The sequence below is a fragment of the Branchiostoma floridae genome, chromosome 5, assembly GCF_000003815.2.
Source record: "Branchiostoma floridae strain S238N-H82 chromosome 5, Bfl_VNyyK, whole genome shotgun sequence".
NCBI classification, from domain to species: domain Eukaryota; kingdom Metazoa; phylum Chordata; class Leptocardii; order Amphioxiformes; family Branchiostomatidae; genus Branchiostoma; species Branchiostoma floridae.
Genome location: NC_049983.1, coordinates 28,263,855 through 28,288,447, shown reverse-complemented (window position 1 = coordinate 28,288,447; position 24,593 = coordinate 28,263,855). Strand labels below are relative to the sequence as shown.

General features: G+C 44.5%; 4 protein-coding genes across 4 annotated transcripts in view; all 4 read left to right on the top strand.

Moving 5' to 3' along the window:
* LOC118416885 (creatine kinase, flagellar-like) overlaps positions 1-2,714 on the top strand; it is a 778,750-nt gene extending 776,036 nt beyond the window's left edge. The window contains 2 exon segments of the mRNA XM_035822162.1: positions 941-1,102; positions 1,586-2,714. Coding sequence (XP_035678055.1) covers positions 941-1,102; positions 1,586-1,699 — 276 coding nt within the window. The 3' untranslated portion in view covers positions 1,700-2,714.
* Positions 1-24,593, top strand: part of LOC118416894 (neuronal pentraxin receptor-like) — a 626,618-nt gene that overhangs the window by 156,349 nt on the left and 445,676 nt on the right. The window lies entirely within an intron of this gene.
* LOC118416887 (uromodulin-like 1) overlaps positions 1-24,593 on the top strand; it is a 388,377-nt gene that overhangs the window by 187,947 nt on the left and 175,837 nt on the right. The gene's annotated exons all lie outside the window — the stretch shown is intronic.
* LOC118416902 (copine-8-like) lies at positions 5,749-23,498 on the top strand. The gene is given in 20 exon segments (XM_035822189.1): positions 5,749-5,858; positions 6,504-6,544; positions 6,944-6,990; positions 7,423-7,526; positions 8,072-8,111; positions 8,449-8,525; positions 10,840-10,903; positions 11,847-11,950; positions 12,600-12,634; positions 12,637-12,703; positions 13,347-13,388; positions 14,590-14,665; positions 15,116-15,231; positions 19,622-19,668; positions 19,964-20,069; positions 20,393-20,596; positions 20,812-20,914; positions 21,118-21,175; positions 21,291-21,364; positions 22,013-23,498. Coding segments are annotated over 20 exon segments (1,707 nt in total). The 5' UTR covers positions 5,749-5,775; the 3' UTR covers positions 22,232-23,498.

The following is a 24,593-nucleotide window of genomic DNA, read 5'->3' as shown; positions in this document are numbered from 1 at the left end:
TCAGTCAATAATCAATAATCACCTGGGTTATATCCTCACCTGTCCATCTAACCTGGGCACGGGGCTCAGGGCAGGTGTGCACGTCAAGGTGGGTTATCTATCAGTCAATAATCAATAATCACCTGGGTTATATCCTCACCTGTCCGTCTAACCTGGGCACGGGGCTGAGGGCAGGTGGCACGTCAAGGTGGGTATCTATCAGTCAATAATCAATAATCACCTGGGTTATATCCTCACCTGTCCGTCTACCCTGGGCACGGGGCTGAGGGCAGGTGTGCACGTCAAGGTGGGTTATCTATCGGTCAATAATCAATAATCACCTGGGTTATATCCTCACCTGTCCGTCTAACCTGGGCACGGGGCTGAGGGCAGGTGTGCACGTCAAGGTGGGTTATCTATCGGTCAATAATCAATAATCACCTGGGTTATATCCTCACCTGTCCGTCTAACCTGGGCACGGGGCTGAGGGCAGGTGTGCACGTCAAGGTGGGTTTTCTATCATTCAATAATTGATCACCCGAGGACTACAGCTTTGTTATAGAAATATAGATGAGCACCAATGAAATGCCAACGCTGCTGTTTGTTTTGCTTAGCTTGTTTGTTTGTTTGTTCCAGTTGCCGAAGATGAGCACCAATGAAATGCCAATGCTGCTGTTTGTTTTGCTTAGCTTGTTTGTTTGTTTGTTTGTTTGTTCCAGCTGCCGAAGATGAGCACCAATGAAATGCCAACGCTGCTGTTTGTTTTGCTTAGCTTGTTTGTTTGTTTGTTTGTTTGTCCAGCTGCCGAAGATGACCACCAATGAAATGCCAACGCTACTGTTTGTTTTGCTTAGCTTGTTTGTTTGTTTGTTTGTCCAGCTGCCAAAGATGAGCACCAATGAAATGCCAACGCTGCTGTTTGTTTTGCTTAGCTTGTTTCTTTGTTTGTTTGTTTGTCCAGCTGCCGAAGATGAGCACCCACGAGAAGTTTGACGAGGTTCTGGGGAAGCTGAACCTGCAGAAGCGCGGGACGGGCGGGGTCGACACCGCGGCAGAGGGGGGGATCTTCGACATCTCCAACGCCGACAGACTCGGCCACTCCGAGGTCTCCCTCGTACAGCAGGTACGGATCTTTTCTCTTCCAGCTCAGTCTAGGATGGTCTCTGATTAAAATTTGCCTGTTGAGAAAAAGATTTCACCTCGTCCGACAAGAAATCTAGAATTGACTTGAGTTGAATAAATGTTTTGAAATGACAGATTTAAGCAATGAAAATTACCAACATTGCCTTAGAGTCGCAGTGTATCACCTCGCAGTGTATAGGTACGAAAAAATAATCAAACTCAAGGCTGGACACAGCCCTAGCTACAAGTAAATGCAAATGGATAAATATTTGAGACATTTCAGATAGCATCTTTCATACTGAAGTGACTGAGAATGAGTACTTAAGTTCAATTTCACTCATCTGTATATAAGCAGTGTCTGAATAGAATTGAAATGAGAAATTCCAGTAGATGTGCCACTATTGTGTCTGGGACTTGCAGGGTGGGGCTCCAATTGTACCTACGGGACTTTTCACCTACCGTTTTCCCCTGCTTGTTTTGACAGGTGATTGACGGCGTCAAGCTGCTGGTTGCCATGGAGAAGAAGCTGATGGCGGGCGAGTCGATCGATGACCTCATGCCCGGACAGACCTCCGTGGAACACGAAACAAACGTGTAGAAACGAACCCTTAGGGTTTTGGTAGGAGCTGTACAGAGTTGGTTACCGGTGTGCGCTGGGGTAGAAGACTTCACAGTAAACGTTGCTAAGCTTGAACAATCAATATGCAATCAGTGTCGGCAGGCAGGCAGGCAACTCTGTACAGGTCTTACCCAAGGCTAGTTTAGAGAGCTAACTTTGACAGAAGGCTGGGCTATGTTCTAAAAAAATGTGTAAACTGATATGACAAACACGTGTTTATTTGTTTATATAAACTACCTGTTCACTACAGTTGAAGCTGTTCTGTTTTAGTGTACTCTGAGATTTTGACTCGCGGCAGTTTGACTTGTATATAAATTTCCAACTTTGTGGTGGTTGTGTAAACAATTACTGAGACATCTATACAGTTGAAGTTAATTACATGACTTCGCTGTTTTCGGTACACAACGTTTTACAATCTTCCCTTCAGTGTGAATTCTGCTGAACCAAAGTAGCTTCATATGTAATCTGTAGCCTTAGTATCACGTGAACTCACTGCCAAGCTACATTGTACCCGATAAGTACAAACGATAGAAGAATTGTATTTTCTTACAACACTGTTTCCGTCCATGTGAAAACAAGAAAAACAGAATTTTTGTACGTAGATTTTAGTAGAATTCTGCCATCCTGACTGCTTCAATGCTGCTCAGTGTGTTTCAATCTGTAACTGTGTAAGTTTCTCTGTTTCAAATGTTGATCAGCAATGTTGAATATAAGACAGTAAATGGAAGTTTTGTGTGCAAAATGGTATTATTATTTGTACAGAGACATTTTCCTATAAACTTGAGCAGTGATATGATGTTATACTTATATGTACTGCAGTTTGTTTGTAATTAGCTGTTTGAAAATAGTGATCTATTTTACATATTATAAACTATGCAGTGTGTTCCTGATATTGTGTCACACCGGTGGCTTTAGGCTGAAATGTTGACTACAAATATCTTGTTTGTTTGTGTTTTTGTTTGTTTGGCTGCCAAATAAAACCAGAACATATCAATTCTGTCCATCCTCAAGAATAATTCATCTTAAAAAGTTCACATATTACATACGAGATTGTAGCTGATTTTTTCACATACTATATAGGATATCATATCCAAAGATGACATTCTAAATGCGATAACAAAACATGATTTGTACTGTTGACTACTTAACTCTTAACAACCAATTCAACATATTAGTTTGAGTCTTTAACTTATAATATCTTGGAGGGATATGCGCTAAGTTCAACCCTACTTGGTATCAAAACTATTATGAGGTACCATACGATTTCTACCCGGGTCTTCTTGCAATCACTGTCCGATTTTTTCGTGCAGGGATGAGCCCCGGTAGAAATGGGATTGCAGGCTTAAAAGTTAAAGTCTTTAAATTTAGCTCATACCGGCTTATATATTGATAAAAAAGAACTAATAATAAGGAGTTATATACTTGAATTTTTCTTGGGATTTAGTCATTCAGTGTAAGTTTTTACCCCAGAATGCCTACAATTTTACCAATTCGCACCATAATGAATGTACCGATCATTACCAAGTGCTACAACAGTACCTGTTTCTGCAAATTGTATCTCCTCATCTCGCATATAAAACTGTCACAGGAGCCGTTACACTTTTACAGCACTGACATGGCCAGTCTACCTAACGTACTCTACCTAGTAGAACGCAGCAGCATGAGCTTAAGGCGAAAATTAGGTCAAAGTTCCCGCCTTCTCCTGACCTGGGATGACCTGCCTTCAAAGGTTAAAGGTCAGATAGGGGCATTTTCTATCCCAAGGGACCATATAAGACATCCCAAACCGCACCCTGGGCACGGAGTCGCCAGAAACAGCCACACCTGTAACACCTGAGCAGGGGGCACCTGAGGGAAGCAGAACACACCTTCCGACACTGGGACATCACTTGTTGTTGTTGTTACATCACTATCGGCTTGGGGACAAACCACCAAACAATGTAGGTGGGTGTCCCCGGATGGGGACGGTCCGTGTGATCACCCAACCCTGGTATGCTCCACGCTCCAACTGAACGCAACATTTCGCAGAGTTCAGGAATGGTTGTCATTTTTGTTGTTTAGGAGAAGAGTGGCGTTGTGGAAAACAACAATTAGATTAATTTCCACAAGAAAGTTTCCCAATAGGAACGCCGGTGCGAGATATTGTCGTCCCTGTCCTGCATTACTGGACTGTTCCAAAAATTCTGATGGAGGGATAGAGAATTAATTAGATTCTTTGGGGAAAACCAGAAGAGAACATGAATAAGTATTAATGGACTCATATACTTGTGTTTATGTATATCCATATCAGAAGATAGTAGATCAAATATCAGTTTGATGGGAAAGATTTTAACAAATTAGGACGAAAAGTTCATCCCCCCTTTCCCTTTTTACATTTGTAATCGCCCATTGCTCGCATAACTCCAGATGTGACGAACGACTTCCCGGTTATTAAATGGCGCGACGCTGGAATAGAGAATAGATAACGTAACGTAACGTCAGGTAAGTCAGGAGATATTTCCCCACAAGCTGACAGGCTTGCTAGTAGCCTGTCGTGGCTGGTGTCGTCGTGACCGGGAGTGGAAGAGTACAGTAGCAGGACCCGCCCATTTTTTGCAATGACTCACTCATAATTGTTTTGTTATTGTGCAATATTGTGGAAATGTACTGCAGGTCGGAGTTTCACAATTTACAACATCCGCTTCTGTTAATAAAAGGCAGAAGTTCTGTGTGCGCTGTGTAGTCTGCATCCCACAGGATATAGTAACGTTACTGTTCTGCATTTGGTGGTGGTACCGGTTGTAGACGTTAACATTTCCTGTTGTTGACTTGAAGACCACTGATTGTACCACAAGGTAACACGGTATTTAAATGTGGTCGCAACTTCTTGTACGCTTTAAGTATAACACAGACGTGCTTAAGCTACATGTATTTGGCATTTATGCTTTAAGTTTGTTTAGGTATTTAAGCGAGTTGCACTGTTTTGACAAACAACAAAATGGCACAGTTGCAGAATGCCCCTCCCCCACCCTGTGTTGTTGTTTTGACAGCTGGCAGCCATTTTTTAACCCAGTGAGTGTTACATGGCACTTAAAATTCCAACTTCTACCACTCATATACTACTGGAAAGACAATGATGGTCTGTTTTCTTTCTGGGTTCTCTTAAAATCAATCGTTGATTATCTTATTAAAGTAATCTTCAGGTATTATTTCTCGCAAGGGCCAAAACAGCACCTTGAAATTACATTGCTGAATGTTGTACAGTCTGGCACTTTTGTTTATGTTACATAGCCCTACCACAGAAGCCTTGTTATTTGCTAGACTGATATTCTCATTCTAATATGTAAACTGTGCTGCAATTCACATTAGACTGCATCATATAAACACTTTGCCAGGTGACCCAGTTTAGAGTATGGATATCAAATGTCTGCTTTCAGAAACTTGATTTTTACCTCGGATGAAAGTAGATATTTGGTGTGTTTGTTAGTTAGTCTGTCTCGGGGCTCTAGCCAGTGTCCTTTTTTACAGTCAATTGAAGGAAATTTGTTGCGTGTGACTGAAATTTTTTAAAACAAATCCGTCAACCTTGACGGACATGCAAAAATTCTTGGTGGAAGCTACAGGCGGCTTGGGGACACTCACTATTCCACGGTCGGAAAGCCACACACTGTTTGTTATGCTATTGTTATGATTGTGTGTCGGCGCCCTTTTGCATACAATAATCTCATTAAAAATCCATTATTCAAGGTTTCTTTTCCGTCTTTCTAACCTAATTTATTCGGTTTTCGCGACAATGGGAATTGGCTGACGGAAAAAAAATAATTAATTGAGCTGGCTAGAGCCATGGTCTGTCTTGCTGTGAGTCTGCAAGTTACGTGAATATTGTGTACATGGCAAGATGTTACAGGCAGAAGTGATGTTATTTACAACTTGTTTCCTAAGTTGTAGTGAATTTGTAGATTATTTAATACCTGCAGTACGTCCTACCCAGTCAGAGCACCACAGAGGCAGTTTCCGGAGAGCAGTAGCGTCAGCAGTTGGGTGAGGAGAGCAGTCGCGTCAGCAGTCGAGCGAGGATGGCGGGAGTTCCTCACCAACCCCAGAACCCGCAGCAAACCGTCGTCCCGGCTACCAAGGTGGAGATCTCCCTGTCATGCAGGTGGGTTCTGTTAGAGGGTGCTGCTGCATCAGTAACAAGTTCTACATGAGGCACAATATGTAACAGTGGGGTTCAAGTGCAGCCAAACTGACCATGCCAAAGGGTCCAACCTTTTGGCGTAACTACTAGTACTTGGTTAGCAGCGTTGGGTTTGTGAGTTTGCGTCCCGGGTTCAGTGAGGGTTCCAACCACGGGAGACTGTTCATACTCGCCTCTCCAAAGTTTTTCAGCTACCGGGTGTCGATAGATGGTTATGTTAATGCACTATCCCTAATCTCTATCCATGATAATAGAGACTACCCTGAAAGATTAATAATTAAAGACAGTGGGTGTTAATGCACAGTCCCTAATAACGATTATGAATTGAATAATGATTATCAATCCCCTATCTCACTGTGCATCCTTTCACTGATCATGTCAGGATATTAATGTACAATCCCTCCACAGCTGACCATGACTTCAGTGTTAATGTACAGTCCCTGTTCACCAGACCATGGCGTGAGTGTTAATGTAAAGTCCCTCTGCAGCTGACCATGACTTGAGTGTTAATGTACAGCCCCTGCTCACCAGACCATGACTTGAGTGTTAATGTACAGTCCCTCTCTGCAGCTGACCATGACATGAGTGTTAATGTACTCTCCCCAGGAACCTGTTGGATATGGATGTCTTCTCCAAGTCGGACCCAAGTAAGTTATTTTCTCATCTTCTTTTTACCAATATTTGCAAATTTGGTCGGCTGTAATAACAGTAACCTATCCATCTATCTAATACATGAGCCTAATAGGACCTCCAATACATATATATATATATACTTTAATGCACAACAGTTTTACAGGGTACAACATATGACATATGCTCTGAAGCAAACACCATTGTAAAAGATCACAACGGTTAAAGCTGAATTCAGAAGAATACCAGGAATAACGCTTAAATGAAGGAAGGCAATTATGCACAATTTGGTCCTCTCACTATGAATCACATGAATAACATGGCCTTCCCAACAAATTAGGGGATAACAAAATGAGCTGCTGATGCTTTACAGAAAAGGTTTAAAGTCTGGAATGACCAGTTTTGTTCCCCTACAGTGGCTGTGATGTTTGTCCAGGCGACCGCCTCCACCGAGTACAGAGAGGTGAGAACATTTCAGTCTTGTTGACCCTTTTAGGATAGTTGTCTTTAAAAGTTGTTTTATTTTTCATCACATTATTATTTTCATTTTCGACATGACTAGAGATGATATCCATTGTAAGAATAGTTTAATCAGCATGTTTATCAGACTGAGTACTTTTGTGTACCAGAGTACAGAAAGTTTCAGAAAGGTCTTCAAGGAAAAGCACATTCCTTGGCTTGGCTGCACTAGAAGTTTTAAGCATCTGCATGTATGCCCCGAGACTGTTTAATTCTGCCATGTTCAATAAAGACTTTATCGATCTTGCTGGATGAATAACGGTTACGACTATTACAACCATTACAAGAAAAGCTTTCATTTGGAAAATTCTGAGTATTGCATCCCCAATATATTACTACACGTACCATGGTTAACGATGGCTGCCTTTCCCCCCAGTACGGCCGTACAGAGACGATATGGAACACCCTCAACCCCGACTTTGTCAAGAAGTTCACCATCGACTACTTCTTCGAGGAGTCCCAGAAGCTCATGTTCAAAGTGTGAGTTCTATTTTCTGTCTGTCTGTCAGAGTCCCAGACTTTATCTCACACCTGATGATCCCTCCACAACTAACAGTTTGTTCTTCTATTGTTGTATCAGTGGGCAAAAGGGAAGTCTTAAACCGTTGGGTCTGGTACTGATACTTTCTAGATCTCTTAGTTAGAAAATAATTAAAGGAAGTAGGTCTGGGTATGTGTTTAGCAATCCCGGCCTTCTTTATGATGACTTTCTAACCAACTCCCGTCAAAACTCAGCTATTTTCTGTCCTGTATGTTATAACAAGTCAGAGTCTAGCTAGCTTCTCACTCGGATAAACTGCACCAAGATATAAATGTTCACTCCAGACCTGTAACAACAGAAAGTCATGTACTCCCAACAAAATCTGTTCCTTCTGTATGTTATAACTTGTCAGAGTCTCTCAGAGCTTCTCACTCAGCTAAACTGTACCAGGGTATAAATGTTTACTCCCGTAATAACAGAATGTCTTGTACTCCCAACAAAGTCTGTTCCTACTCTGATTCTCCTCCGCTGTTTGTCTTCCCAGGTACGACATTGACTCCCAAAGTGCTGATCTCTCCAAACATGTGAGTACTACTACTAGACAATTTTCTTACAATATTTCTTTTGTTTAATATCTTTATATACAGTATATATATGTGTACAAAATAACCTACTAGTAGCAAAGTTATCCATATCAAAATTTGCCAACTTGTCCCCAACAAGAATGTTAGAATGGTTGTCTGACATTCTAGTAGCAAACTTTAGGTGAGAAACTGAACCTAGTGGCAACAGCTCTGATGTGTTCGTTGTTGTATTGTTGTGTACTGATATGTGTCATTAACTTGCGTACATTTTGTTGTCGTATTTTGATTTGTTTCTTGTTTTTATTTGTTGTTTTTTTATTTTGCATTATTTGTGCAGGACTTCCTTGGGCAGGTAACATGTACCCTGGGAGAGATTGTCGGCGCGCCAGGCAGCAAGATCGAGAAACCGCTCACGTAGGTTCACTCTCCGCTCACGTAGGTTCACTCTCCGCTCACGTAGGTTCACTCTCCGCTCACGTAGGTTCACTCTCCGCTCACGTAGGTTCACTCTCCGCTCACGTAGGTTCACTCTCCGCTCACGTAGGTTCACTCTCCGCTCACGTAGGTTCACTCTCCGCTCACGTAGGTTCACTCTCCGCTCACGTAGGTTCACTCTCCGCTCACGTAGGTTCACTCTCCGCTCACGTAGGTTCACTCTCCGCTCACGTAGGTTCACTCTCCGCTCACGTAGGTTCACTCTCCGCTCACGTAGGTGCACTCTCCGCTCACGTAGGTTCACTCTCCGCTCACGTAGGTTCACTCTCCGCTCACGTAGGTGCACTCTCCGCTCACGTAGGTGCACTCTCCGCTCACGATAGTGCACTCTCCGCTCACGTAGGTGGCCCTCTCCGGCTCAACGTAGGTTCACTTCTTCCGCTTCACGAAGGGTGCAACTCCTGCCGCTCAAGGTAAGGTTGCACTTCTTCCGGCTCAAGGAGAGGTTGCCACTCCTTCGCCGTCCACGGATAGGGTCGTAGGTGCACTCTCCGCTCACGTAGGTGCACTCTCCGCTCACGTAGGTGCACTCTCCGCTCACGTAGGTGCACTCTCCGCTCACGTAGGTGCACTCTCCGCTCACGTATGGGTGACACCTCTCCGCTCACGTAGGTTCACTCTCCGGTCACGTAGGTGCACTCTCCGCTCACGTAGGTTCACTCTCCGCTCACGTAGGTGCACTCTCCGCTCACGTAGGTGCACTCTCCGCTCACGTAGGTGCACTCTCCGCGCACGTAGGTTCACTCTTCGCCCACGTAGGTTCCCTCTCCGCTCACGTAGGTTCCCTCTCCGCTCACGTAGGTTCACTCTTCGCTCACGTAGGTTCACTCTCCGCTCACGTAGGTGCACTCTCCGCTCACGTAGGTGCACTCTCCACTCACGTAGGTTCACTCTCCACTCACGTAGGTGCACTCTCCACTCACGTAGGTGCACTCTCCGCTCACGTAGGTTCACTCTCCGCTCACGTAGGTTCACTCTCCGCTCACGTAGGTTCACTCTCCGCTCACGTAGGTGCACTCTCCGCTCACGTAGGTGCACTCTCCGCTCACGTAGGTGCACTCTCCGCTCACGTAGGTTCACTCTCCGCTGACGTAGGTTCACTCTCCGCTCACGTAGGTTCACTCTCCGCTCACGTAGGTGCACTCTCCGCTCACGTAGGTGCACTCTCCACTCACGTAGGTTCACTCTCCACTCACGTAGGTGCACTCTCCACTCACGTACGTTCACTCTCCGCTCACGTACGTTCACTCTCCGCTCACGTAGGTTCACTCTCCGCTCACGTACGTTCACTCTCCGCTCACGTAGGTGCACTCTCCGATCACGTAGGTGCACTCTCCGATCACGTAGGTGCACTCTCCGCTCACGTAGGTTCCCTCTCCGCTCACGTAGGTTCACTCTCCGCTCACGTACGTTCACTCTCCGCTCACGTACGTTCACTCTCCGCTCACGTAGGTGCTGTTAATCCATTAGACACTGCAGTCATCAGCACAACTTCTGTCTCCCTGCTTTCACAACTCACCAGGTTTCATTTTAAAGGTTGTTTCATCAGGCTAACCTGCTGCTTGCTGCCTCTTAAACTGTATAAATTGTTAAATGAATAATTAGACAAGTGTTCGTGCATACATGAGGAAAAACACTTTTAATCTCTTTGCCTGAGAAGTTTTAATTGCACGATGCTGAAAATTATCATCCCATCCATTGAACTATTTCATTCACGTAAGTAGAAAGAAAAGAAATTTAACTTCACTCTACTGTTCTGTATGTCCAAACCCCCCCCCCACTGTTCTGTGTGTGTTTCTTACGCCCCCCTTCCCCATCGGCAGATTGCCACAGTTGGGTTTCAAAGACAGGATTTTCAACATCAGGTCAGAGGTCAAATGTGTTGGTGCTTAGCTGGTGTAACGTGCTTTCACCCCCCCCCCTCCACACACACATTAACACAAATTAACATGACTTTTGTATGCTTACAAGCCCTTAAGCATAGCAAAGGCAAGCAAAGTTATAATAGGCATTTTACGCTTTGAGTTTGTCTTTTTGGCTTTGAACTAAGATATAATCCTACAAATTTATCTCGTGTTCTTATAGAACGCTGGCCGGAGCGGAGCCATCATAGCTTAATTGATCAGGGAACTAATTGTTATTGGTCCAAACTGTTACACCGTTACACTGTTGTCATTGTTTGAAACTGAACAGTTGTTGTTGTTTTTGTTGACTGTTGTCCTTGTTGTTCCAGAAGTGGTCCAGCTAAGAAGTGTGGCAAAATCATCCTGTCAGCCGAGGAGCTGAGTAGTTGTAAGGTGGGTTGCGTGTTTGTTTGTTTGTTTATGAGTTTGAGAGGACTCGGGTTCCTGGCATTCCTAGCTAGACACAAATTCCTTCGGAAAATCATGACTTTCCTCACTTCTGCCAGGTTTTAAAAAATGTGTCGTGGGGAGAAAAAGAGCAGTGGAAGGGGAGAGTTGATACTGTACCTTGTATATAGACACAGTGGATAAAAACTCACCCCCCCCCCAGCCTCATACAGGCTATCAGATTGCCTTTAACTCTACCATCCACGCTTACCCACCTCTCCACCATGGTATTGTTCCAGTGCTGTGACACTGCCTATGTTAGAGGTGTGCCTCAGTCTATGTTACATGTTACTATGTTGGGCATGATGCTGTACCCAACTATGATCTAATGCATCAGATGTGTTTGTTTGTTTGTTTGTTTGTTGTCTATGATAAACCCTTGTTGTACCAGGACGCTGTGACAAGTTGTCCTATGTAATGATGTGTTTGTTTGTTTGTTTATTGTTTGTTGTTGTTCCAGGACGCTGTGACGCTGCAGTTCCGTGCCTCCAAGCTGGATAAGAAGGATTGTTTGTTTGTTTATTTGTTTATTGTTTGTTGTTGTTCCAGGACGCTGTGACGCTGCAGTTCCGCGCCTCCAAGCTGGATAAGAAGGATTGTTTGTTTGTTTGTTTATTGTTTGTTGTTGTTCCAGGACGCTGTGACGCTGCAGTTCCGCGCCTCCAAGCTGGATAAGAAGGATTGTTTGTTTGTTTGTTTATTGTTTGTTGTTGTTCCAGGACGCTGTGACGTTGCAGTTCCGCGCCTCCAAGCTGGATAAGAAGGATTGTTTGTTTGTTTGTTTATTGTTTGTTGTTGTTCCAGGACGCTGTGACGTTGCATTTCCGTGCCTCCAAGCTGGATAAGAAGGATTGTTTGTTTGTTTGTTTATTGTTTGTTGTTGTTCCAGGACGCTGTGACGTTGCAGTTCCGCGCCTCCAAGCTGGATAAGAAGGATTTCTTCGGCAAGTCCGACCCCTTCCTGCTCTTCTACCGATGCAATGAGGACGGAAGGCAAGAATTTTTCTCACTCCAGCTTTTTTAAAGATTCCTGATTTTTCGAGCTCAGCTGGTATCCAAATCTATTTTAGCTGCCGAAGCTCTTTCCTCCTCACACAAAAGACTCAGCAGCTCTTATAGGATACCAGCCTACTTTTATTCCTTTTGTGAAACAGTAAAAAAAAAAACAATCTGAAATTGTCAGAGGTTAGTAACCACCCTCTTGTACCAATGTTGAGAGTGCTTTGATTTAATTCTAAACCAGGGAGTCATAGAGAGAGTCGGACACGACACATATAGACGACACGTGTATTCACAGTTTCCTAACAGCAGACTGACCTCTTGGGGTAAAAGTAGCAACGATACTTTTACAGCTATGTTGTTATTTAGTGTTGTTATTTAATGTTATTGCGTTGTTTCTGCCCAGGATTGCCTGAAAAAATGGTCTGGGTTGACCTGAGCTGTATTTTTCCTGGTTGAATAAATAAAGTGAAAGTGAAAGGGGTGGCTCTGGGGGCCCAGTGCTCATTTGTGCACATACAGGAAATCTAAACAGAGTTGTAGTGTCTCTCAGTAGAATTCTCCCAGCAAAGTGTTACATGTGGTTCTGCTTTGGAGTAAAACTTGGGTTGGGTTAACTCATCTGAACTGTTACTGTCCACAGCTGGACAACCTGCCACAAGACGGAGGTCATCAAAAACCGCTGAACCCGCAGTGGAAACATTTCACTTTTCCTGTCAGGACCTTCTGCAATGCTGACTATGACAGGTAGGTGGCGCTGCTGCACTGCAGTGGAAACATCAAAATGGAGTAAATTATGTTTGCTTGAAAGTCTCGGTTCAGAGGTTTTTTTTTAACCATTTGGGGCCGATTTGACTGTCTCTCAGAAAAGCACTAGCGCTTCTCAAAATATCGGTTTTCGGACAATTCACGTTTCCGATAGAAAGGGTTGCCTTGTCGCTCACTGACAGACTCAGTAGACGTTTTTGTAGAAATGTCATTTTTGGTAAAAGCCGTCAATAAAAATCAATTTTTTACAAAACAAGTGCTAATTCTGGGTAATTCTTTACAAGCCTCTACATGGAAAAAACGAGTTTTCCTGGGATAATGACTTATGACCAAAATAAAGTTATCCGATACGTTTTCCACAAGCTCCGGTGTTGCTGAAGCACACACAACGCAAATAGAACGCACAATCTAGGTAATCAGGCGACGTTGCCGCTATCGCGCATGAAGCACATGCTTTTTGGGAAATATAAAAGATTATGTACACTGCTTTAGCGGTAGCCGAAAAATTGATAGCCAAAACTAAGGTCTTATTTTCACGGATTACTTCACTATCCGGTCATAACACATTCCGAACCAGAACCTGAAGTGAGTTTAACCCTGCAATTTTCTCTGTTCACTGCAGGACCATCAAAGTGGAGTGTTATGACTGGAACAGGGACGGAGGGTAAGTACACTAGTCTGACATGGGGCATGTCAAATGCCTTAGCCACAGTTTGCAAACACTTTTAATTACTGCATGGAGGATTGTGCCCTACCGAGTCTTGTTTTTGTGTGCATGTGTACGTGTGCTACAAAAATGTTTTATTTATTTGTAACACAGGGTCCCACTGCAAAGCAGTGACCGTAAAAGGCGTAAAACTATGCTGGACGACTCTGGGTAAAAGTGACAGAAAATAGAATTGAAAATAACAATAAAATGCTTGAATGTTCAGAAACTAGCTTCCAAATCAGGGCTCGAAATACACTTTGGGGTAAACTTGGACTGGTACAAGTTGAGCCAAAAGTTACTTACACCAGGAGAAAATTACTTGCACAACCTCTTGTAGTGAACTATGAATAAACCTGTCTGAAAATTGTATGATTGTGAGTAAAATGAGATACATGAAGACCACATTAGCATGAAAATTCAGCAAAAAGACCACATGTTTGGATGTATGTTTCTTTTCTGTAATGCATTTCATTGTTGATTTTAAATTGCACATTCAAACAGTTTCATAGAGAGGTGAATTTAGGTTTAATGTTTAAGATGATTCACTCTTAGTTTACAATTATAAGATTCAGTGATTTCTTCCAGATGTTTTGCTCAGTGATATCAGTGCAAGTTTGGTCTTAGAGTACTTGCACCACACCAATTTTACATGCACAAACTTGCATATGCATGCCTGTTGTATTTCGAGCCCTGCTAATGCTGACCCCATAATGGTTTAACTTCTGCATGCGTCGGAGCAGCCCTATGCATGGCATGGGTAAGTTTTGCCCCACATGGCTACCTGCAAATCTTGGTTACCATGGTAAAATGATGCAGCTTCACTAGGTAAGGTGGTTGTCATGGCAGTATTCTACATCTATGTTGTAACCAGGAGAACAATATAAATAGTTTTCATAGTCTGTGATGTTGTACTAATTTCACACAAGGTGACTATAGTATTGCCTTCATACTAATGGATTGTAACTTGGCAATTGTTGCCATGGGTGATATGGTGCATTGTGTTTCCTTGGTGATATGGTGTTGCTAAGAGACTGTTGCCATGGTGATATTGTGTTGCTAAGAACCTGTTGCCATGGTGACATGATGTTGCCAAGAGACTGTTTCCATGGTGACGTTGCTAAGAGTCTGTTGTCATGGTGATTTCCCGCCCCAGTAGCCATGACCTCATCGGTGTGTTTACGACCAACCTGCGGCAGCTGACCTCCGGACCCACCGGCTCGCAGACCTTCGATGTGAGTAAACAGGAACGTGTGACACACGGCATGTTACATGGGCTAGTGCTCGTGAGCATTGTAGATTGTTAGACAAGTCAGGTAGGAATTTAAAACACTCAAGATAGCAGTTTGTATATACCTAGTGTAGAGCCACAACAAGACTTGTATTTGAGATAATCACTGTTACAGTAACTGTAGATGCATTTAATATAACAGTCTGTGATTTTTACTGGTTGTCTAGAAAGAAGTTAATGGCATTTGATTTTAGCTGTCGGAGCAAACATTTTAGGGCAGGCTCAGAAGTTGTTTATATCAAACATTGGCAATGTTGAAATTCTGGTGGGTGACTGGTGACAGTGAAAGTCACTAAAACTAAGCTGCCATCAGCATGTAGCTTGTTACTATGTTAGCTACTTGTCTCCCTGCATGATGTTGGTCTTTACGATGGAGTTTTTCACTTCCCTCCAGGTGATCCATCCCAAGAAGAAGGTTAAGAAGAAGAAGTACAAGAACTCGGGGACGGTGACTCTGCTGTACGCTAAGGTGGAGCAGCAGTACTCGTTCCTGGACTACGTCAGGGGAGGGTGAGTGTTTCTACTGCAGTACCATTATATGTCACAAGGGGGAGCAACAGTACTCGTTTCTGGACTATGTCAGGGGAGGGTGAGTGTTTCTACTGCAGTACCATTATATGTCACAAGGGGGAGCAACAGTACTCGTTCCTGGACTACGTCAGGGGAGGGTGAGTGTTTCTACTGCAGTACCATTATATGTCACAAGGGGGAGCAACAGTACTCGTTTCTGGACTACGTCAGGGGAGGGTGAGTGTTTCTACTGCAGTACCATTATATGTCACAAGGGGGAGCAACAGTACTCGTTCCTGGACTACGTCAGGGGAGGGTGAGTGTTTCTACTGCAGTACCATTATATGTCACAAGGGGGAGCAGCAGTACTCGTTTCTGGACTACGTCAGGGGAGGGTGAGTGTTTCTACTGCAGTACCATTATATGTCACAAGGGGGAGCAACAGTACTCGTTTCTGGACTATGTCAGGGGAGGGTGAGTGTTTCTACTGCAGTACTATTATATGTCACAAGGGGGAGCAGCAGTACTCGTTCTGGACTATGTCAGGGGAGGGTGAGTGTTTCTACTGCAGTACCATTATATGTCACAAGGGGGAGCAACAGTACTCGTTCCTGGACTACGTCAGGGGAGGGTGAGTGTTTCTACTGCAGTACCATTATATGTCACAAGGGGGAGCAACAGTACTCGTTTCTGGACTACGTCAGGGGAGGGTGAGTGTTTCTACTGCAGTACCATTATATGTCACAAGGGGGAGCAACAGTACTCGTTTCTGGACTACGTCAGGGGAGGGTGAGTGTTTCTACTGCAGTACTATTATATGTCACAAGGGGGAGCAACAGTACTCGTTCCTGGACTACGTCAGGGGAGGGTGAGTGTTTCTACTGCAGTACCATTATATGTCACAAGGGGGAGCAACAGTACTCGTTCCTGGACTACGTCAGGGGAGGGTGAGTGTTTCTACTGCAGTACCATTATATGTCACAAGGGGGAGCAACAGTACTCGTTTCTGGACTACGTCAGGGGAGGGTGAGTGTTTCTACTGCAGTACCATTATATGTCACAAGGGGGAGCAACAGTACTCGTTTCTGGACTACGTCAGGGGAGGGTGAGTGTTTCTACTGCAGTACTATTATATGTCACAAGGGGGAGCAACAGTACTCGTTTCTGGACTACGTCAGGGGAGGGTGAGTGTTTCTACTGCAGTACTATTATATGTCACAAGGGGGAGCAACAGTACTCGTTTCTGGACTACGTCAGGCGAGGGTGAGTGTTTCTACTGCAGTACTATTATATGTCACAAGGGGGAGCAACAGTACTCGTTTCTGGACTACGTCAGGGGAGGGTGAGTGTTTCTACTGCAGTACTATTATATGTCACAAGGGGGAGCAACAGTACTCGTTTCTGGACTACGTCAGGGGAGGGTGAGTGTTTCTACTGCAGTACTATTATATGTCACAAGGGGGAGCAACAGTACTCGTTTCTGGACTACGTCAGGGGAGGGTGAGTGTTTCTACTGCAGTACTATTATATGTCACAAGGGGGAGCAACAGTACTCGTTCCTGGACTACGTCAGGGGAGGGTGAGTGTTTCTACTGCAGTACCATTATATGTCACAAGGGGGAGCAACAGTACTAGTTTCTGGACTACGTCAGGGCAGGGTGAGTGTTTCTACTGCAGTACCATTATATGTCACAAGGGGGAGCAGCAGTACTCGTTTTCTGGACTACGTCAGGGGAGGGTGAGGGTGTCTACTGCAGTAGCATTATATGTCTCAAGGGGGAGCGGCAGTACTCGTTTTTGGATTTGGTCAGGGTAGGGTGAGTGTGTCTGTTTGTACTGCAGTACTATTATATGTCACAAGGGGGAGCAGCAGTACTCGTTCCTGGACTACGTCAGGGGAGGGTGAGTGTTTCTACTGCAGTACTATTATATGTCACAAGGGGGAGCAGCAGTACTCGTTTCTGGACTATGTCAGGGGAGGGTGAGTGTTTCTACTGCAGTACCATTATATGTCACAAGGGGGAGCAGCAGTACTCGTTTCTGGACTACGTCAGGGGAGGGTGAGTGTTTCTACTGCAGTACCATTATATGTCACAAGGGGGAGCAGCAGTACTCGTTTCTGGACTACGTCAGGGGAGGGTGAGTGTTTCTACTGCAGTACCATTATATGTCACAAGGGGGAGCAGCAGTACTCGTTTCTGGACTACGTCAGGGGAGGGTGAGTGTTTCTACTGCAGTACCATTATATGTCACAAGGGGGAGCAGCAGTACTCGTTTCTGGACTACGTCAGGGGAGGGTGAGTGTTTCTACTGCAGTACCATTATATGTCACAAGGGGGAGCAACAGTACTCGTTTCTGGACTACGTCAGGGGAGGGTGAGTGTTTCTACTGCAGTACTATTATATGTCACAAGGGGGAGCAACAGTACTCGTTTCTGGACTACGTCAGGGGAGGGTGAGTGTTTCTACTGCAGTACCATTATATGTCACAAGGGGGAGCAACAGTACTCGTTTCTGGACTACGTCAGGGGAGGGTGAGTGTTTCTACTGCAGTACTATTATATGTCACAAGGGGGAGCAACAGTACTCGTTTCTGGACTACGTCAGGGGAGGGTGAGTGTTTCTACTGCAGTACTATTATATGTCACAAGGGGGAGCAACAGTACTCGTTTCTGGACTACGTCAGGGGAGGGTGAGTGTTTCTACTGCAGTACTATTATATGTCACAAGGGGGAGCAACAGTACTCGTTTCTGGACTACGTCAGGGGAGGGTGAGTGTTTCTACTGCAGTACTATTATATGTCACAAGGGGGAGCAACAGTACTCGTTTCTGGACTACGTCAGGGGAGGGTGAGTGTTTCTACTGCAGTACTATTATATGTCACAAGGGGGAGCAACAGTACTCGTTTCTGGACTACGTCAGGGGAGGGTGAGTGTTTCTACTGCAGTACTATTATATGTCACAAGGGGGAGCAACAGTACTCGTTCCTGGACTACGTTAGGGGAGGGTGAGTGTTTCTACTGCAGTACCATTATATGTCACAAGGGGGAGCAACAGTACTCGTTCCTGGACTACGTCAGGGGAGGGTGAGTGTTTCTACTGCAGTACCATTATATGTCACAAGGGGGAGCAGCAGTACTCGTTTCTGGACTACGTCAGGGGAGGGTGAGTGTTTCTACTGCAGTACTATTATATGTCACAAGGGGGAGCAACAGTACTCGTTTCTGGACTACGTCAGGGGAGGGTGAGTGTTTCTACTGCAGTACCATTATATGTCACAAGGGGGAGCAGCAGTACTCGTTTCTGGACTACGTCAGGGGAGGGTGAGTGTTTCTACTGCAGTACCATTATATGTCACAAGGGGGAGCAACAGTACTCGTTTCTGGACTATGTCAGGGGAGGGTGAGTGTTTCTGTTTGTACTGCATTACTGTTATATGTCACAAGGGGGAGCAGCAGTACTCGTTTCTGGACTACGTCAGGGGAGGGTGAGCCTGCATGTTTCTGTTTGTACTGCAGTACTACTGAATGTCACAAGGGGGTGTTGGTAGCTTTTGTCATGCACATGAAAAACATAGTTTCACAGTGGTATGTACCAAAGTGCTGTTTTTATTGCATTTAGGGGCATTAGAACTTGATGACGTCATCCATATGGTCCAAAAACATAATATTCAGAATTCTTCCATGCCCATCTATCAATATTCGTTATGGCTCCATACTTTCTTAATTCATTGATGAGAAAACAATGAAAGGTCAAAATGCCAGCTTAGCCAGGTAAGAAATGTTGAATATCCCAAGGGAGCAGCGGTTCTCCTTCCCAGACTGCATCAGGGTCATGTTTGGGGTGGGAGCCCACAGCTCTTCCTGTTTCTGTTTGTTTTGCTTACTGGTAAATTTCCCACAAACACGCAAGTACATGTTCCTGTTCAGTCCTAGCAGTGTTCAATCTGAATATTTAGATCAAGGCAATTGATTATGTTCACTCACACCAGGATGTGCACTTTGCTCAGAACTACGGATGTGCAGCAGTACGTATCCAGGAAACAATGAAAACTAGTTAAGGAAAAATGTAGTCTTGCGTGTCAACGATTATTTCACTTTATTTGGCAATTTGCTCTTGTTTAATGAGACTTATTTTCGTGCAATGTTCAGCTTTAGTATCCCACAATGTTTTCGTCTGTTTAACTTTGACAAGTTTGACAAGTTTGATTACAGATGCACGGCATAGCAGCACGGTAGCTGAATTGTGCCACCATTTAAAATTATGTACATTAAAACCAGCCATGATAAAAAAGCCATCTTGCGGTCGCTGACCCATGTGGTAAGGTTGTCCAGGGTAGGTTGTAGTGTACATGGCTGACGTACTAACCGGGTCTGTGCAATGTTGCAGGACACAGATGAACTTCACAGTAGCCATCGACTTCACAGCTTCAAATGGTGAGCACACGTTACATGTATGTGAAATTGTATCAAGATTGTAATACAATACAATGCCCAGGTCTACATGTATCAGAAATGTAGTCTCATTGCTGTAGCTGTCATACTGAGGTATCACACACAAGTTATCACTCAAGCCCCACTAATAGTGAACCCTTTGCAATTTAAGTCATTGTTCATGTCGTAGAACAATGTTTGCTTACGGTTGTTTATATTGAAAAGGTGTAATGTTACACATTACAGATGATGATCATGATGCATTGTTTACTCCATGTTTATTTGTGTTTATTTACAGGCCAGCCGACGCAGCCGACATCGCTCCACTACATCAACCCGTACGGTATGAACCAGTACGCAACTGCGCTGTGGGCGGTCGGAGAGATCATACAGGACTACGACAGGTAACAAACCTACAGCTAACCCTAACCCGGGCCATAACCCTAGCCTTAATCCTAACCGTGAGTCCTAACACTGATGCTAACACTGGGGATTAACCCTGATCCGAATCCTAATCATAGTCATGATAAGGTAGACAATGGAGGTGTCAGGGAGATTATCCAGGAATATGATAGATGAGGATAAGTGAACTTCTCCTTTCTGGGCACAGAAACAGGCACAAACTTTAACTTTAAGGCACCGAGAGCCCAGTAGCATAGAGGACCTGTTATGTCACAGCAAATGTTTGTTTTTATTTTCTAACCCCCAACCTTCCCTCCCTGCCCAGTGACAAGTTGTTCCCAGCGTTTGGGTTTGGCGCGAGAACCCCGCCGGGCTACGCAGTGTCGCACTGCTTCCCGCTGAACGGGCAGCCCGGGAACCCGTACTGCTTCGGCGTGGCCGGCATCATGGAGGCCTACCAGTGGACACTGCGCCAGGTCCAGCTGTTCGGCCCCACCAACTTCTCTCCTGTCATCAACCATGTCGCCAGGTAACTGTTGCTAGGTAACTGTTGCTAGGTAACTGTAGCTAGGTAACCATTAACAGTGGATGCTGCGCCAGATCCAGCTGTTCGGCCATGTTGATTGACAGCTGCCATGTTGATTGACAGCTGCCATGTTGATTGACAGCTGCCATGTTGATTGACAGCTGCCATGTTGATTGACAGCTGCCATGTTGATTGACAGTTGCCGTGTTGATTGACAGGTTGGCGTCCCAGAGCAGGGAGGGTTCGGAGTACTTCGTCCTGCTGATCGTGACAGACGGAGTCATCACCGACTTCGAGCAGACCAAGGAGGCCATCGTCAATGTAAGATGTCTTGCCAGGAGTCTTGAAGAAATGTCATCTTGTAGTAGTCTACGAGTAAACAGTAAAAACTGGCTGAAATGGAGGCACGTTTACTTTGAATTTTTTTTTTAAATTGCACAATCCGGTGTGGAGCTCCGCCCAGCAGATGCCACACATTACAGGGATGATAAAGACTAACCATTGGTTAACACCTTGTTCTCCAGGCAGCCACACTGCCGCTGTCCATCATCATCGTTGGTGTCGGCAACGACGACTTCGAAGGTACGTTTCTCTGTTCTGTACTGTCTTATCTAGTTATAAATCCCTGCTGACCTTGGTCTACTTCTGCACCATGTTGTGTGACATTGCATTGACCTTGTGTTGACCTTGTGCACAGCTATGGAGATCCTGGACGGAGACGAGGTCAGACTGTCGTACCGGGGCCGACAGGCAGAGAGGGACATCGTACAGGTGGGTACAGCTAGGGGGACAGCTAAGGTATAGCTAAGGTACAGTTAGCTGCTGTTCACTACAGCAGGGACACCAAACAGGTGGGTACATGCTAGGGGGACAGCTAAGGTGACAGCTAGGGTGACAGATAGGGGTATAGCTAGGGGTACAACAGCATGGATATTGTACAGGTGGGTACAGCTAGGGGGACAGCTAAGGTATAGCTAAGGGTATAGCTAGCTGCTGTTCAGTATAGCAGGGACATCGTATAGGTGGGTACAGCTTGGGGGACAGCTAAGGTGACAGCTAGGGTGGATATAGCATGGATATTGTACAGGTGGGTACAGCTAGGGGCCACAGCTAGGGGTATAGCTAGGGGTATAGCTAGCTGTTGTTCAGTACAGCAGGAACATCTTACAGGTGGGTACAATCTAGGGAAACAGCCAAAAAGCCACAGTTAAGGGTCAGCCAGCTGCTGTTCAGTACAGCCGGGACATCGTACAGGCAGGTATAGCTAAATGGACAGCTTAGAGTATTTGAATACTGCCTGAAACATTTGTTTATTTCCAAAATCATATCCAGTTGCTTGGGTAACTGCTATTTGGCATATCTTATATTACCTGGATGTCTAACCTTCATCGACGCCCCTGTCCCCCCCCCCCCCACCAGTTTGTTCCGTTCCGTGACTACGTGGACAGGCAGGGGAACCAGGTCCTCAGCCAGGCACGGCTGGCCAAGGATGTGCTGGCGGAGGTGCCCGATCAGCTGCTGTCCTACATGAAGAAACACGGCATCAAACCGGGCGCGCCGCCCCCAGCCTACGTAGCGCCCGCAGGACCAACCGCTCCCTCTGCACCTGCAGGTCCCGGGGGTACCAACATCATATAGGCCCGCGGCTACAGGCCCATGGCTACAGGCCCGCGGCTACAGGCCCAGGGGCATCCAACATCATATAGGAGCATGGCTATTCACTTTGTGGGGATAGGTTCAAATCTTCCATGATGATATGATAGAAGATTACAATTTAATTCCACTTTTAAATAACATTTTGAAAAACTATGACAGTCTACATTTGATAATCATTAATCTTGAACAATGATGATCAATAATATTGAACCTTAATTTTTATACTACGTATACAGAATAAGTGCACCAGTGCGCCTTTTCTCAAAAAAATTATTTTGAGCCCATATCTTGTACAGGTTTGACTGTACTTGTATTTTCTAAGGTTTACATCTATGTGTTACAGACATCCAAACATATGTTCAGAGTTCAACCTTAGGGTGGGTTCAAATGACTGAGTGTATACCTTTTAGTTTAGGTAAAACTGGAAAGTCAGATCTTTTAGTTTAGGTAAAATTTATTGAGAAAAAGCTATGTTTTCCTTTCACTTCAAGTCTGAAGATTGGTGATCAAACAAGGCAAAAACCTTTTTTGGCCGCAAACTTTTCCTAGACCCAAAAAATGTTTAGATACTGAGCTCATACGAACTTGACTATACAGTCATGTGAACCCACCCAGAGACAGAGGTAAACTTTAAGATGCCATACTAGCCATTGCTGAGCTCTTAAGGGAATGTAAAACCCAAACTTGCATTCACTTCAGTGGGCATCTCACTTGGCTGTGGCTTGTCACTGGCGTCACAGCATTTTAAATCGGATTTGTGTAATTGGCGAGAATGTTGTGCAAAACGTACCAGTGCGAGTGAAAAGACAACAAAACACAGGAAGCACAAAATTAATTTTTATATGGATGAAATTTGTTGAGCGCTCTGTCAAATCGCTCGGCCGTGACAGCGCTACCAACGTGCCGCAGCTTTGCTGAGATGCCGGCTTAGTGAGCTGAAATAAGGGCTTCCAACTGGTGTCCTCAATGTCTGGAAAATATCGCAAGTTTCCAAAAGGTGCAGTAAGGAGCTTCTGAATAGTTCTTAACTCGCAGAAAGGCCACTTCAGGTATCTTCCTAATATAGTTACGTAAAGAAACCTATGAAATTTGTGATGTAAGAAATTTTGTGATATACATGTAAGAAAATGAATTAATCAAGACATTTTGATGTTGATACAAGTAATTATGTGAACAAAGTTCTTCCTGGCTTGCTATAACAAATGTCTTTCAAGTATAATGGTCAGCTGTGAGGGAGAATTTTGAAGGAGTACAGGAATATTTTTCGGAAAATAATTTCATCAGGTTGGTAGAATATAGGATATATGAGAATTCTTGTGCACAACCAAAATTGAACTTACTTGCTGACGTTTCGCTGAGTGTTCTTCTCGCCGCAAAAGCGCCACCTACATCGGCTACATGTAGCGGCGAGAAGCAGAACTCCAGTTAGAAGCTCTGAGGAAGATGTCTGACAGACATCGAAACATCAGCAAGTAAGTTCAATTTTGGTTGTGCACAAGAATTCTTATATATCCTAAGGAATATTTTTGTGCCATATTTGAAATATCTACAAGCCTGGTTGCAATCGTGCGATGGCTGCAAATTGAGGGCAGTATAGGGATAGTCTTGCAAAACTCTGGCCGAGATTCGTGTTAACGGTCAGCTCTGTCCTGGGTTCACTGAATCTCTACGATGAAAAATGAAACTCGTGCAGCGAATGTGACCTGGGGAAGGGGTGATCCAGTTACACAGGGTTGGGGTGTTAAATTACACGTATAGCAGCCACAGGCTCAGAGGTATTAAGGTTACAGGACAAAATAACATCGGTACTGCCTTCAGAGATTGTTGTAAATACTGCATGTTTGGGCATTTCTATGATGTATAACTACAGGGCTTCTTTGTTTTGCTAATTTTTTACATTTATTGTGAAGGGAAATAATCAGGCACGTTATTCTTGCCAAACAAATGGAATCAGTGCAACTTTTTGATACTTTAAGGGAAAAGCATCTAACTTAAACTCCAACACAAGAATTTGGACTCGCCAAACATTCGACCAGTCCTTTGGTCTTTTTAAGCCTAATGTGGAGTAATTTTCTTCATAAATCAACACAGATGAACTATTGTGGCAATTTTGATACTTTGTACTGTACATATTGACATTTTAATAAGTTTCCCAGCCTAATAATTAGCACACCCCGGGAAGGGGAGGGGAGGCATATTTGTAAAAGAGAAAATGGACCAAGAAGTTGACAGAAAACTGAGCCATAGATAATCCCTCAGGCCACATTCTACTAAGTGCACTGGACACCATCACTGTCCAGCCTTTTGGATGTGTGGTCCTGGATACATGACAGGAATATGACGC